The sequence below is a fragment of the Brienomyrus brachyistius genome, chromosome 1 (genome assembly GCF_023856365.1).
Source record: "Brienomyrus brachyistius isolate T26 chromosome 1, BBRACH_0.4, whole genome shotgun sequence".
Classification (NCBI taxonomy): Eukaryota; Metazoa; Chordata; class Actinopteri; order Osteoglossiformes; family Mormyridae; genus Brienomyrus; species Brienomyrus brachyistius.
The window spans coordinates 30,561,245-30,575,107 of NC_064533.1; the positions used below are offsets into that span (position 1 = coordinate 30,561,245).

The 13,863-nt window shown below is 44.6% G+C and overlaps 2 protein-coding genes across 3 annotated transcripts in view; one reads left to right on the forward strand and one right to left on the reverse strand.

Annotated features, from left to right (window-relative positions):
- Positions 1-13,863, reverse strand: part of syn3 (synapsin III) — an 84,976-nt gene that overhangs the window by 34,020 nt on the left and 37,093 nt on the right. For both annotated transcript variants that reach the window (XM_049007703.1, XM_049007713.1), the window contains exon 6: positions 13,602-13,691. In XM_049007703.1, coding sequence (XP_048863660.1) covers positions 13,602-13,691 — 90 coding nt within the window. The remainder of the gene's footprint in view (positions 1-13,601; positions 13,692-13,863) is intronic.
- On the forward strand, positions 850-12,737 carry LOC125738575 (metalloproteinase inhibitor 3-like). The gene is made up of 5 exons (XM_049007725.1): positions 850-1,251; positions 6,589-6,671; positions 7,811-7,922; positions 9,010-9,131; positions 10,937-12,737. The coding sequence occupies exons 1-5, from the start codon at positions 1,125-1,127 to the stop codon at positions 11,195-11,197; spliced, it is 705 nt and encodes a 234-aa protein (XP_048863682.1). The 5' UTR covers positions 850-1,124; the 3' UTR covers positions 11,198-12,737.

A 13,863-nucleotide genomic window follows, 5' to 3' on the forward strand; every position in this document is an offset into this window, starting at 1 on the left:
TATTTAACAACACAGAAACAAGTGTGAAGTAATTAATCAATTCACCATGTCAGCAGGACAATGGCTGTGCTGCCACAGGCGCTACATCAGGGCTGGTAACGGTTTATAAGTTATTTTGAGAAAAGAAAACATTCATAAATGTGCAAGTCGAAACTTGTTATGAAACAGTCTATAGAGTACAAATGTTTTGGTAATAATTATATAAAGGGTGCATCTATATAAAGCAGAACCCCATCATTTAGGCCTATAAGAAACTGGGCTATGAGGCTATGAGGCTGTAGCCTCACCATTACTCAAACTGTCTTTCTGTCAAGTCTGTCATAAACGTATGAATCGTACTGAAATACTTTACATAAGCATTATATATTCAAACGTCAAAAAAATAAAAAAACAAACAAACAGAGAGTTGCGTTTAGTTCTTCTACTGCAACTCAGACCCCAAAAGAAATCTGTGTTGAACAGGTTTCCTGGTGTGTGATCTGATCATGTTCACTGTTGCCACTAATAATTTCGGTCGTGTGGCTCCATGGATACACAAAAGAGTGAACAAAGTCTCCATTCCCAAGTAATGAGATCTACGTACAGAATATCACGAAATAAGCGAGATATATATATATATATATATATATATATATATATATATATATATATATATATATATATGCACAAAGACATTCACAGTATACGAAAACGGATAAATACACACTGCCATACTCTATCCATGTCTCATATTCTATAAAAGCACTATGACATCAGCTTATAAAATGTGGCTTATCTAACACGGAGTTTCCTCCAGCTCCGAGGAAGGGTGAATGTTATTGCTCAAACAGGAACAGAAATCTTCCACTGAACACAAAAAAATAAAAAGTTTGGGAAAAGCGCTTCTTTGAGTAGTCCATTCCAATAGCTCATGCTGCTGTTATTTCAGCGGCGGCGCGCTGATTGGCCGCCGAGCAGCTGGCCTGAATTAGCGGTGGGTGGCGTTCGCCTCCAGCGCACTATATGTAATATGTGAGTCCGAAGCGTTCAGAGAGACCGAGGGGGATCGGAGGCACTCGTGTGATCGCTGAGACAGAGCTGACTTTCTACGGTGCGCTACTTTATTTAACAGTACAAAAGCGAGGATGCGGTCACTCAAGTGCGCTGTTATAAGCCTGCTGCTGGTGCTCTGCCTGCCGCTGCACCAGGTCGCACAGGCTTGCTCCTGCGCCCTGTCTCACCCGCAGGATGCCTTCTGCAACTCGGACATAGGTAAGCCTATGATTGTGTTTTTTTACACTTTGCAGACGCTATGTTTGTATCCATGAATGTCTGTTAAATACTGGAACTAGCGTTTTTGTCCTAAGTGACGCTCCTCCAGCATGCTGCGCAGCAGATAAACTTCTACGGGAGGTAATAACCTTACGCGCACGGTTTTCTTTTTTAAATGTCATTTATTCTTTTACAGGTGGTCGATTTATGTAAACGGAGTATCTGAATTTTTAAAAAAAATATTTTTATATTAAATGTGCAATCGTCCGTTGAGAAACCTTGCCGTCTTTTCGTAAACAAGTGTCCGCTGGCAAATATGTAGGCTTCCAGGAAAATTTCAACGCTGCGATGATCTTATTCTAGCAGTGATATCGTAGAAGCGGGACGGCATAACTAATCTGTAATTGCAATTTGATATACGTTTTTACATGTTTTTACAATAGTTCAACGAAACCGGCAATAAAAACTACTTGAGCGTAATTCTACTTTCTAGTAATGGGAAGAGTTAACGGTGTCCATGGGAACGAGTCAGTGGCAGTGTTATGTTTTTCAGGGCAAAAAGACCACTCGCAGAGCAATAAAACGGGGCTGCGAGACAGCAGGTTGCCAGATATTTCAATACTGTTTGAATAAGGCGGACAAACTTCTCTATCCCTGATCAGATCAGTCCCGATCACTGGATTTGCCGGCTTGCACGGCTGACGGATAGCAGACGTGGCAGACATGACCAAGTTTATGTCACTCTCCTCCTCAAACTGGTTTATAATAAAAGTAGCCCACTCACTATTGAAACTTTGGCTTCATGCTGGAGAACATTGTTCCGTTCATGCGCATGCTGTGACCCCATGCCTGTGCTGTATTGTTATATACTGACATCTGGATTAGAATAGGCTGTATGCAGATATTGTAATTTTGCTTGAAAATGTGTGGTGCATTCATCACCAGGCATGCTCTGCCACACAAGTTGCTGGTGCTCTAGTTAGCTGTCATTGCTGAGATAAGACCATCAAAGCTGCGGAGCTGCGTAGCCGTTTTGCAGCGTCCTACCCAACAGATTCGCTTGATTTGATCCAGTGCCTCATCGAGGAATGCCTTTTAAGCCACCCGTTAAACATTTAGAAATCTGTTCCACCATTACTGGATTCTGGGGCTGCGTTGGCTGCAGTGAGTTGTGACTCATAAGTGGGAATAAAGCATTATTTGATAACTAAATCACGATTGTAGCTGGAGGCTACTTCAATTGGGGGTGGATTTGTCAACAGGAAGTGTTGACGGAGTGGGGAGCTGCACTATGCTGATACTTGGATGGTGAACAGTTACTGATGGTATGGTGGGGTGCAGAGATGCTCTGATCTGCGACTGTCAGATGGGGCTGTGATGCAGCTCGCATGCTGGTGGGAGAGGGGTACTCTATTGCGGGGGACTGAGTCAGGGTGCACGACCCACAAAGTTCCTCAATCCCACATTCAGGGTTGGGCAGGAATGTCCCTTGTGGGATCAGGGAATCCCTAATTAAAAAGCAAGACTTTTAAGCCCCCCTCCGCCATCTAAGCCTCCACCAGGTCCATCTTTGTTACACAGTAAGTCATCTAAATTTACATAGAATAGGTGAGAGAGGGATAGGGGCATGGTGGTGCAGTGGTTAGCACTGCTGCCTTGTACCTCTGGGATCCGGGTTTGAGTCTCCACCATGACTCCATGTGTGTGGAGTTGGCATCTTCTCCTTGTGCTGGCATGGGGTTTCCTCAGCATATTCTGGTTTCCCCCCACAGTCCAAAAACACGTTGAAGCTAATTGGCGTTGCCAGACTTTCTGTAGAGGTGTGTGTGTGTCCTGTGATGGCTTGGCGCCCCATCCATGGTTGTACCCTGCCTTGCCCCCATAGGCTCTTGACCCGCAGTGAGCTTGCATAGGATAAGCGTTTTTAGAAAATGGATGGATGTACAGGTATATTACTGTTAAACTAGACTTATTCATAAAATTGAGTATTAGATGAGAGAAACAAACCCAGAATGGTAGCGTTAAGGCAAAATAAAGGTAATAATTTGGAGCCCACATCTACCTAAGGAGTAAGAAAATGGGATTTTTGAGCTGACGTAAGGTGATACTTCTAGAATTAAATTGTAATGGTGTTAAATGGTTTTGAATGATTATGAATTTTGTATATATGGCATGTCCTACTTCCTGTACAACACACACGCATATTGGACCTGCACCCCCCCCCCCCCCCCCTCCACCAATTTATTCCTAATTCTACTAGCCACTTATGCTCTGGGTGGGTTTTTTTTTTCTTTTTCCTAAGAGCCATCAGCTTATCTGAACTTTTAGTATAATATTCAACAAATGGACCAGCATGTAAAAGCCTGAGGACATAATCAAGGACAAAGACAGTCATGTCAGCAGGACTGTTAAGTGATATTCAGAAAAATCTGCTTTGTATGGTGCCGGATGTCTCTAAAATTTCCTGCCCTGAAATGCAAAAGAAGGGGATGTCTGAAAATGTCACAAGGCAGCAAGTCTTAAGGAGTTGGATCCTTTTGTATTCTCAGCTTAAGTCTTGAACCACAAAAACGAATGCAGCTGCATGTATTTGCTCTGCAAAGTATCTTCAGGGCCGAAGCATCATGTCTGCTGGTTTGGGTAAACTAGGTGTAGGCCCAGATAAACACACAAGTAAGCTAAACATCTACAACCTTCTTTTTCACACCCGTGCCTCGTTTTGTTCTACTTTCTCTGTCTTGTGGCCTTGAGTAAACGTGCGTTAAGTCAGCTGCTCTTTACGGGACCGTGAAAGTGTGCCTTTAGCCTGCGCAGACTTAAACAAAGGCAGACGCTTGACTTGTGGCCAAGCAATTATCAAACTGTGGTGAAGACTTGTGCCAGTTCAACTCCGTCAGGCACAGCGCTGAAGGAACTGGCCAGACAGTGACATGTCTGGGTGCCCTTGCGCCTTTGAAGTGAACACTTCCCAGGGTGAGGCCTGCTTTTAAAGAACAGTGCCACCAAATCGGCCTGCCTTCAGTGTTTTTCCAGTGAAGTCCTTTGGGACCCCTTGACAGTCCACGGTGTTTGGCAGGGAGCTAGGAGGGATCAAAAATGTGGAGTCTGAGGGTCCCCATGTACCAGGTTGAGGGAAACGCTGCCTTACTCCATCTCAACACTCAGAATGGGTTTATAGTAAACCTTGTTTTAGCTCTTATTTACTTTTCAAATTGGTATCTGTGTGTGCTAGCATCTTTCCATCTACCTCACCAAGTGCAGTTCCTCATCTCCTCCCCCCCCCCCCCCCTTGCTTGGTTCAGGCTGCATATCAAACACGCATGGAGCTGCATGCACAACATATGCAAAGCATGTTCCAGGCAGGAAGTGAATCGGTCCATTTTGGATGCTCTCGTCTAATTTGGCAAGTGAGAACTTTCACATGTGGGTTCATCCCCAGGATTATGGTCCAGTAAGACGGAAAGGGCCTGGCAATAAACATCAAATTGGTGTCATCCCAGAATTGTTGGCTAACTCTCCATCTGCCTCATCATGTTGGCCTGTTTTAGTACAGCATGTTTATCCTAAGCAACAATACATGTGTGTATCATTAACTAATTACATGAGACCATAATTTTAACCACCGCCCTGTGATAAATTGGCACCCTACCCAGGCTACAAACCAGCCATGTACCCTGTGCTGCCTTGGGTTGGGCTCCAGACCCTTCCATGACCCAGACTGGGATAAATGTTTGTGTGATGGACGAATGGAAGTAAACGACAGATTATTTGTAGATCACTGATGGCCCAAAAGGTACTTATTGGATGCACACCTTTATGTATTCAGTCTAGCAGTGTGGCCTTCGTTCAGATTTGTAAGTAACCCAATACGAGAGAAACCAACCTCTATAATTAGAATCGTGTGAATTTCACTGTTTCTGAAAGTTGATTCCTTAAGACTTGTATTTACAGATTAAGTGATATTAGCCATTTTAACAAGCGTTTTAATACACCTGCTGGATTACTTGCCTCAACACTTCCATGGCACGCATGGTATCGCATAAGCAGTGGGTTCACCTGCACGGTAACCCAAGGTGCTGCGTAAAAACGGAAGACGGCTACGTGAAAATAACTGAAGAGCAGGTCACTTCCCTGTCAAAGTGAGTGACTGCTGGTTGTAAATCACAGCCTGATGATATAGCAGAGTTCTGAGTGTCTGTATGTGGGTAAGAACTAGACCGTGGCTCCCTATGATAAAAGGTCACAAAACCCCACAATGACAGTCTTGGAATGACTGACAGCCACAGGAATGTGCAGCCTGGGTAAATTGTGGGGTGGACCATGAACAAATAATTTGTGTTGATACTGATCCATCTCTAGGCACCAGTTTACTACACACATTTTGAATAACTGGTCCCTGAAAAGATGCTCGGGGAGCGTATCAGTGTAGCCACTTTTTATTTATTGAAATAAATGAATTAAAGTGGCACGAAATATAAAATTTACTATGCTGAATGATGTCCCAGAAAGACTCAAATTCTGCACATCCTGCAACTTTTTGTAATGCTCTTCTAAAGGGACGCATTGCAATCTTTGCCTGAAAGGGCAGAATAGTGTAATAAGTATCCAGGCTTATACAGACTCCAGACTGAGAAATGTTACCTCAAACTCCCCTTTATCACTGTGGCAACAAGACCATCTGAAATGGTTAAAATTGGAAGGGGGGAAAACTGGACCAGCTTAGGACTGTTCTGGAGCCTTCTGATGGTCTGCTGGAGAAGTCCAAAGCCAAGTCCTTGGTGAAGCCCCCGGGGAAAAAAATATGGCAGCACTAGGGTCTGGACCCCCTCCACTTCGACACTCTTTGAAGCTGGTGCCATTCTCCCTGGAGGTGCCCTCTGGAAAGAAGGGGGCTCAGTTTATGGTCTCCTGAACCTTTTGAGGCCTTTCTAGGGATGCACAAATCAAATAACGTTTCACCATTCCTAAGAATAATGCCAAAGTTAATGGGAATAAAAACAGGGAGCGGTCCTCATCTGCATTTAGTCTGAGACCCCTCTACTGAAGAGCTTCAAATGCATTACGATGTGAGCACACCGGCAAAAATGTCGGGTTTTAGCCATAATGCTGTGTGTTCTTTGCATCGTATCATCATGATACGCCTAATGTATAATCTCACATTGCTGCTTTCGCCTGTACTTCACCTCACAGAATTGTGAGATTCTACCCACATGAGTCCGGACCTGCTAGTCTACTGTTCAGGGCTTTTGGAGGGCCTACGCTGCAGGGTAGGGTTGTTCTGCTTTTGTCATCCTGCCATTCAATTAATCGGGGGGGGGGTTTTATGTTGTGTTGCAGTTATCCGGGCCAAGGTGGTGGGGAAGAAGCTTCTCAAGGATGGCCCATTCGGCACCATGCGATATACGGTCAAGCAGATGAAGGTGAGCCTGCCCCACGCTAAGCTACTGCCACCTGTGCTTCTTAAATCACGGCTGCCTATAAACCAGGGACGGGGGACACTCCTCTCTTAAAGCAGGCGACGGCAAAAACACTCTGACACCGCTGTTAAGACGGGAAATTTTTACGAGGGGAATTTTTGATTTACATGTGCTTTGTAGCTAAACGGATTGCACACTGCAATTAACTTTAAAGAAAATGGTACATCCTGCCATTTAAGAGCCGGCTTGAGCCCAGTGATTACGCAGGGTTGTTAAACTGCTGTAACCAGCAGTGTTAATGGTCTTCAGACAACTGCTTCCTGCAGACAAAACTGTTATGACTGACATGCATCGTATCCTCTGAACTCTCCTCTGGGATCCTGTATGTGGTTCTGAAAGCGGTTCCGTAGAAGGTATTAGGAAGCCTCTACTTCAGACAAACGATCAGTCCAAATGGCTTCTACTCCCGTGCTATTTCCAGCTCCTCATCCTGGGAGTTCTTTTTCCTACTATAAACGGAGATTTCCTGTTGATGAATAGAAGGAATACAAAAAAAAAAAACGGTATTGACAGTGTTGCAATGCCCTGACCATTAGTGTTCGGTGAATGAAGAGAAGGCCTGGGGATATGGGGAGATCCCACCCCCCTAGAGATACTCTGGAATGCTGTAAAACATCAGGTATCTGGGGGGGGGGGGGTCATCAGAATAACTGCCCTGGAAGTTGCACCATTACTGGTTTCTCTGGGGTAAATATAGTATGACCTTGAATGACTTGTACCCAACGTGGCCACAAGAAAGATAAATGTGTGAACATGTATCAGGCTTCCGACATTAACGGAAACTCATTTTGAATGATGTGCTTTTCCAGATATGTCGAGGCATTTTTAGAGCAACAGTTGCTAAACATTTTCTATTAAGTCACAACAGAATCAGCTCTATCCTTCCTCCATTTCATTCTAATCCTTGACATTTCCTGTTTTTGTAGTAGCTTTGGATAACATGTATAGTGACACTATATGTATTTATATGAAGAGCCAAGTCAACTTAAACTGCTGTTCGTTTTGTTTTTCAATACTTTTCATGTTGATTCAAAACTCCCTCATGTGATATTTAATTAGCTGTCTGTTCCCCTTATTTGCAGATGTATAAAGGATTTGATAAGGTTCAACATGTCCAGCACATCTACACTGTTGCTTCTGAGAGCTTGTGCGGCGTCAAATTTGATGTCAACAAATACCAGTACTTAATCACAGGTAAGTGCTGCTATTTGGACTGAATGAAACTAACTTCCCTCAATCTTTAAAATGCTGGTCCTTGTGGACGTTCTGTTGACATGTAAAGGTCACTCCTATCAGAGTGAATGTCTCTCTAAGTGGGTAGGTGCCTCTTTAATCGCTGCAGAGCCCTCTGAGGCCCACTGCAGGACTGTGTCTCCACACTGCGGCTTCCCCAGCCCGGCAGAGCAGCTAACCACAACTTGACTCATTTCATGCAAATTCCCTGCAGAATGCCCTAACTGTACGAACACACTTCCCCACTATTTACAACTCCCAGTTAACTTTGAGGTGGAGTTCAGTAGTGTGCAGGGAGAATGCATTTGGTTAGCCCACCCCCCACACTTTTCCACTTTTTCTGGAATAGTGTGGTGAGTTTTTTTTTTTTATTTATTTTTTTTGTCTCCCTGGATAAAGCAGGGAAAGCATCTTGCCTGGTTTTTAATGTATGTGCCCATCCCCCCCCCCACCTCAGGAATAATTGTTCATTAATGATCTCTTATGACTATATAGAAATCCAAAACCTCACAACTAAGTTCTGTCCCCTTAATTAGCTGGGTGAGCGTACTAGCCCTGCTATGTTACCAGAATTTGTAATGTGGCCAAACTGAGTCCTCCCAAGGCCCCTGAGATGGGGGGGGGGGGGGAAGTCGGGGGTCGGATCCTTCCAGGCCTGACACTATGTCCAGGCTGCTCATCCATGTCAGTTTCTTGTGTCTGCATCCGCTGCATAAGCGGCTGCGAAGTGCCGCATCCTCACATGACCGGCGTCTCGCATGACGGAGTTCAGAGCTCTGTGGAGCACCTGCTTCCTGGCCGTAATCTCCACCTCTGTAGCAGGCCGCCTGTGGCCTGTTCCTATTAATATAACGCAGGTGACCTTTGGAAATACAGAAATAGGGGGCTGCGGTTTGCCAGTGCTTACTGTACTATATCATCTTACTGTAGTAAACTGCTTTGAAGCCACGGCTGAAATCCCCTCAAGCACTGTTCAGTTATCAGTAGCTCTTTTTGCTTGTATATGATTCTGATCTGCTGGATTTGATGCCATTATTCCCCCCCCCAGGCCGTGTGTATGATGGCAAAGTGTACACCGGACTCTGTAACTTCAACGAGAAGTGGGAGCAACTGACCCTGGCCCAGAAAAAGGGCTTTAATCACCGGTACCAGCAGGGCTGCAACTGCAGGGTGAGTGGACAGCCGTGCGTCAGCAGAGGGCCCAAGCACCGGCGTCTCGGCACCAGGAAGTCTGCCGGCAAGCAGAGCACCCTTCCCAAGCACATGACCCTCCTCTGAGCCGCTCCCTGTAGATCCTTCCGGAAGGCCGCTTGGGCCCCACCAACCCACTGGTTTTACCCTTTCAGTATTTATCTGTAAGGCCCTGGACCAGGCAGCGCAAACCCAACATCGGCTCTAATCAGAATTAGCTACAGCATATTTCATCTGTTTTTTTATTTGTATTTCAAATAATTTTTGTTATTAATATCAATCGATCTGACGCATCTGAGCACATTCTGTCCATGTAGTATCTGGGAGGCCACCTGTAGGCTTTGGATAGTCAAAAACTAGCAATTTGTGCACATTTTGTTCGGGGGAGGAGTGCAGAGTTTGGCTGTGAAGGCTGATGATGAGAAGTTGACACGGTGAGAAGACGAAGGGAAGCCTTACACCCGCAGCTGAACCGTGGGCATTTTGGGGGAGGGAATCTGCTAATCTTTCAGCCATTCGGCCAGCCAACGCTTTCTGTCACCCCCAACCCCACATTCCTCAGTGTGGGACACAAAGACATTCTTCCACATATGTAAACCCCCCCCCACTGCCAGACACGACACAGCAGTCGTAAATATTCAGTGCAGCTGCAAACATCTGCCACAGGGACTTTGGTCTGAACGACACAAATAAGCGAGTTGACAGCCGGGGGAACGGCGCGGGGGCCCTTGGTCGAGTATGCAGCACGTTGGAGAAGCTTCTGGAGTCACTTGCAGGGTTACGACTTGACAAAATGGGGGAAAAAACTTAAGTGTTTCCTTATTATAGCACCTGTATGAAACCTGAGTGATTTGAACAGCATTAGGGGTCAATTATTAGTGTTTTTTTTTTTTTTTTTCCTTTTCTTTCCTCCCTGCCGCTTTTAAGACACACACATTATGCGACAGACATGTTGAGGTGCAGACTTGGCTAAATAGGGGTGGTGCTGTAATGTTTATGATGAACTAAACTATTGTCTGTACCCGCATGCACCCCCACTACCTGTACTAAGGCCAGGAACAGCAGAATACATTTCGCAGGCGTCACCCTCGAGCTGCTGGCTGTACATTAAGCGCCTGCCTCCTCGTTCTCTGTCCTCACTCTCCAGTCTAGGCAGGCGGTTGTGATATTTCCGGATCACACACGTACTGCATAACCTTTAACCCTCTTCTGTTTTGTTCCTGCCACTTGCTCTTTGCAGCTCTTCCTGATTCCTGTGATGTTTTCCTAACGCTTAATTACACACATTGTGAATGTCTCCCACACCTTCATGGCTTTTATAATGCATGCATTGTAGTACGGGAACTTGGGGGCACAGTGCAAAGTACAGAATTATAATTCTCACAAATCACACCTAACTTTAGCTCAAATGCTCTAAGAGCTAAAAGTAAATTCTCCAGTCAATTCTCTCAAAGAATTGCTGTAACTATCACTTTCTGTCAGCGACGACGGCTTATCTGCAGAAAAAACATTTTAACGGATTTCCGTGACATGGCGTTGGAGTAGCAGAGAGATACAGATAAGTTTGAAATGTGACACTCTGGTTTAGCTCCGCATCGAGTGAAGGGATGCAGTGTGAATGAGTGCCTGATGATGCAGGTTGGTGTCTTTGTGGGCTGATCGCAAAGCTCAGTGCATGGCTTCGGTCACCCTGAACCTGGGCCGAGCGTCTCTCTCTCTCTCTCGATAATACTGCTTCCTGTCTGTCTGAGGCTTCACCCGCTGTGTTGCTTGTGTGTTTGTAGATTAAAGCCTGCCACTACCCGCCCTGCTTTCTGACTTCCAAGAGCGAATGCTTGTGGACGGACAGGCTTTCCCACTCCGAATTCCCCGGACACCAGTTCCGCCACTTTGCCTGTATCCAGCAAAAGGAGGGACACTGCAGCTGGTACAGAGGAAGCCTGACCCACAAAAAAAAGCCACCGGCACCCCTGAGCCCCGAGCCCACCCCCCTCGCCACGCTTAGGGTGCCCCTCGCGACTGCCGCCATGACCGTCGCACCGTGATGCTCTAGGGGCACAGCGGCGGCACTCAGATCTAAAGCAATACCTTTTTTTTTTGTTTTGTTTCGGCTCGCCGACTCCCTTCGCTTCTAAGGTCGGCCAAACGCTGCCGTAAAGGACCGAACCAAAAGCCGCACACAGGACATGCGTAATCGCCGCGGCCACCCAGCGGGGCTGCTCCTTCAAGAAGAGCCTAACCGTAGAGACGCTTGCGGCGAGATTATAAGTGACTTTCCCAAGCTGAGCGTTATGTTTGTGCTTCCATTAAGCTTTCAATGTTCGTTCCCTGTACCTACAGTATAGTGTGCACTGTCACCAGCGAGGACAATGGCACCATAACACAGGCTTTATTAAAACAACGCCGCCCCGTTCTTGCCACTGAGGTATTTGCCAGCAGTGTTCATATCAGCTATTTAAAAAAATGATTTTGAAATATTGAGGATGTAGTATATATGTGCGTGAACTTGTCTGTTCACAATGCAAATGGTATATATTTATTGGTGTTCTGGTTTCTGAACCCCTACTGTATGTGTTCGATAATCTATAGCCATTCTTAGTGCTAATTTATTCATACAAGTATTTGGTTAATAAGCTGAATGAATATTTAAAAAAATAAATAAAATTCATGCATCATCATTAATGATGAGCTCCATAAAATGAACAGATGGTTACATATGATATAGATTTTTATTATAAAAAAAGTATTTATGATGTCAGGTCTGTACAGAGCTGATGACTCCTTATAATAATTTTATTTTTTAATGGTACCCTTTTTTATAACTTTCTACTAAAGAGCAAGCACTTATTCATTAGATAAACAATATTTTTCATGTTTTTTTTCCAATAAACTTTTAGTTTAAAATCTTATTTTCAGAAGACAGCAGAAAATGTATATTTTTGTCTCTCTCGGCCTCTAAAGGATTTGTAGACACACATTTTAAGAGCTCTGAGTACCGTGACAAGTGAAATAAAACTCGCTCTACTGAGGTCCAGTGCATGAATAACATCAATGTATGTTGACCGGTGAGAATCAGAAGTAATTACGCAAGATGCTTAACTCAAGCATACGTGATGGTCATGGCTAATCCACATATCATCATTGCTGTTTGATGCAGATTATGCCATTGTACTTAAAATCAATCCCACAATCAGACTCGGGCAACTGATTCTAGGGTCTCCAGCGTGAAACGGTGTGAGTCACTGTCCGGTTGTGTAGATTCTCCATGACTCCCATCATCACTAGTCCTGTTTATTTTAGTTCTACATGCTACAGTAAGATTCACACCAAGCTTTCATGGCAAGTTTTACTAATGTCACTTGTTATCGTTGGCATTTCTGTATAGAGACTGCTTAGCATGGGAAGGAATCATGGTGGCCTTGATTAAGTGAGGGGCAATTTAACCGATGATTGTACTGTTGACGTCGTCTGTTTTTATGTGTGCACACATTCTTTGGGCTTCCGTCTCTGGTAGGAGCTACAGAAATGTTTGACTTTTAACACTCTCTGTTTTATATTTTTATAATAAAGAATTAATGAAAAGTACCTTATGTCTAGTGTGTTTATTATTTGGGTACTATCTTTATCTTTAGCGTAACTGAATTGTGTAAGGAGTGTGTCTGAGCCCCGTTCCACACGTCCACCACGAAAGTGGCCCGGCCCTAACAGATGGCAGGCCACCGCGGCTCCCTATTTATCTGCAGGGCGAGGAATGTCTGGCTCGCAATGCCGGCAAGTTCCAATCTTCATGAAAACATCATACATGATGGCAGGAAGAATCCAGAGAGAGGCCATCTATTGGAAACCCTCCTTTGAGCTTCCTGACAGTACATAGGAAGATAAACATACACCCCTCCCCCCCCCAAGCTCAAATCTGATGTCATCGTAATAATTTAAAAAGCTCCATTCCTTGCCTAGCCTTTGGTGATTTGCTTTGCTTAATAATTAGCTGTTCTGGCAGACTCAAACCAATTATGGAGACTTATTTAAAACGGAGCTTTGAAATGTCTGTCCTGCTACTTCACTCTGAAAGATAACAGCATTTATCTTTATACGTCTGAAATCATTTCCCCTGTCACTATCTAACAATGTTTTGCTTTCAGCGGATGTCTTAACGTTTTAGCATCTATGTGTGTGATGACACCAGAAAAAAAGGTTCAAAGCCTAAGTTCTAAAAAGTTCTAAGTAAATGACCTTGCCCAGAATAATTACAATCACAAATTGATTATCATCAGACAATACGATCCTAACAATGCAGTCCCTGCACTTGCACTTAGAAATGATTCTGGTATAAGCAATACCCACTTCTGCACACATCTTATAAACCTGCTGTTATTTCTGTAGGAGCCATCATTATGGTGGTAGGAGAGTGTGAATTTAAAGTTGTAGTAGGAGGCAAAGAGAGCTCACCATCTGCTTATGGCTTGGGTAGAAGGTCTGCTCATTCAGAGGAAACTTCTCAGGGCCCAGAGCATGAAAGAGCTTTATCATCTGGGAGAACTGGAGCAATGAAACAGCAATGAATGCTGCATGTTAGACCACACGGTTCACCAGATAAATGACCGATGGCGATGATGGTGACTGTCATTATGATTCTGATAATGGTGTTTTACACCACTGGTCACGAGCACGTGGCACCATAATAACATGAGTCCCCTTGGCTATTGCGGTG

What these genes read in the sequence shown, in the direction of transcription:
- LOC125738575 (XM_049007725.1), top strand. Translation starts at nt 1,125, where the DNA reads ATGCGGTCACTCAAGTGCGCTGTTATAAGCCTGCTGCTGGTGCTCTGC. An exon ending in ATACGGTCAAGCAGATGAAG is followed by an intron (nt 6,672 to 7,810) that starts GTGAGCCTGCCC and finishes CCTTATTTGCAG; the next exon opens with ATGTATAAAGGATTTGATAA. An exon ending in ATACCAGTACTTAATCACAG is followed by an intron (nt 7,923 to 9,009) that starts GTAAGTGCTGCT and finishes TCCCCCCCCCAG; the next exon opens with GCCGTGTGTATGATGGCAAA.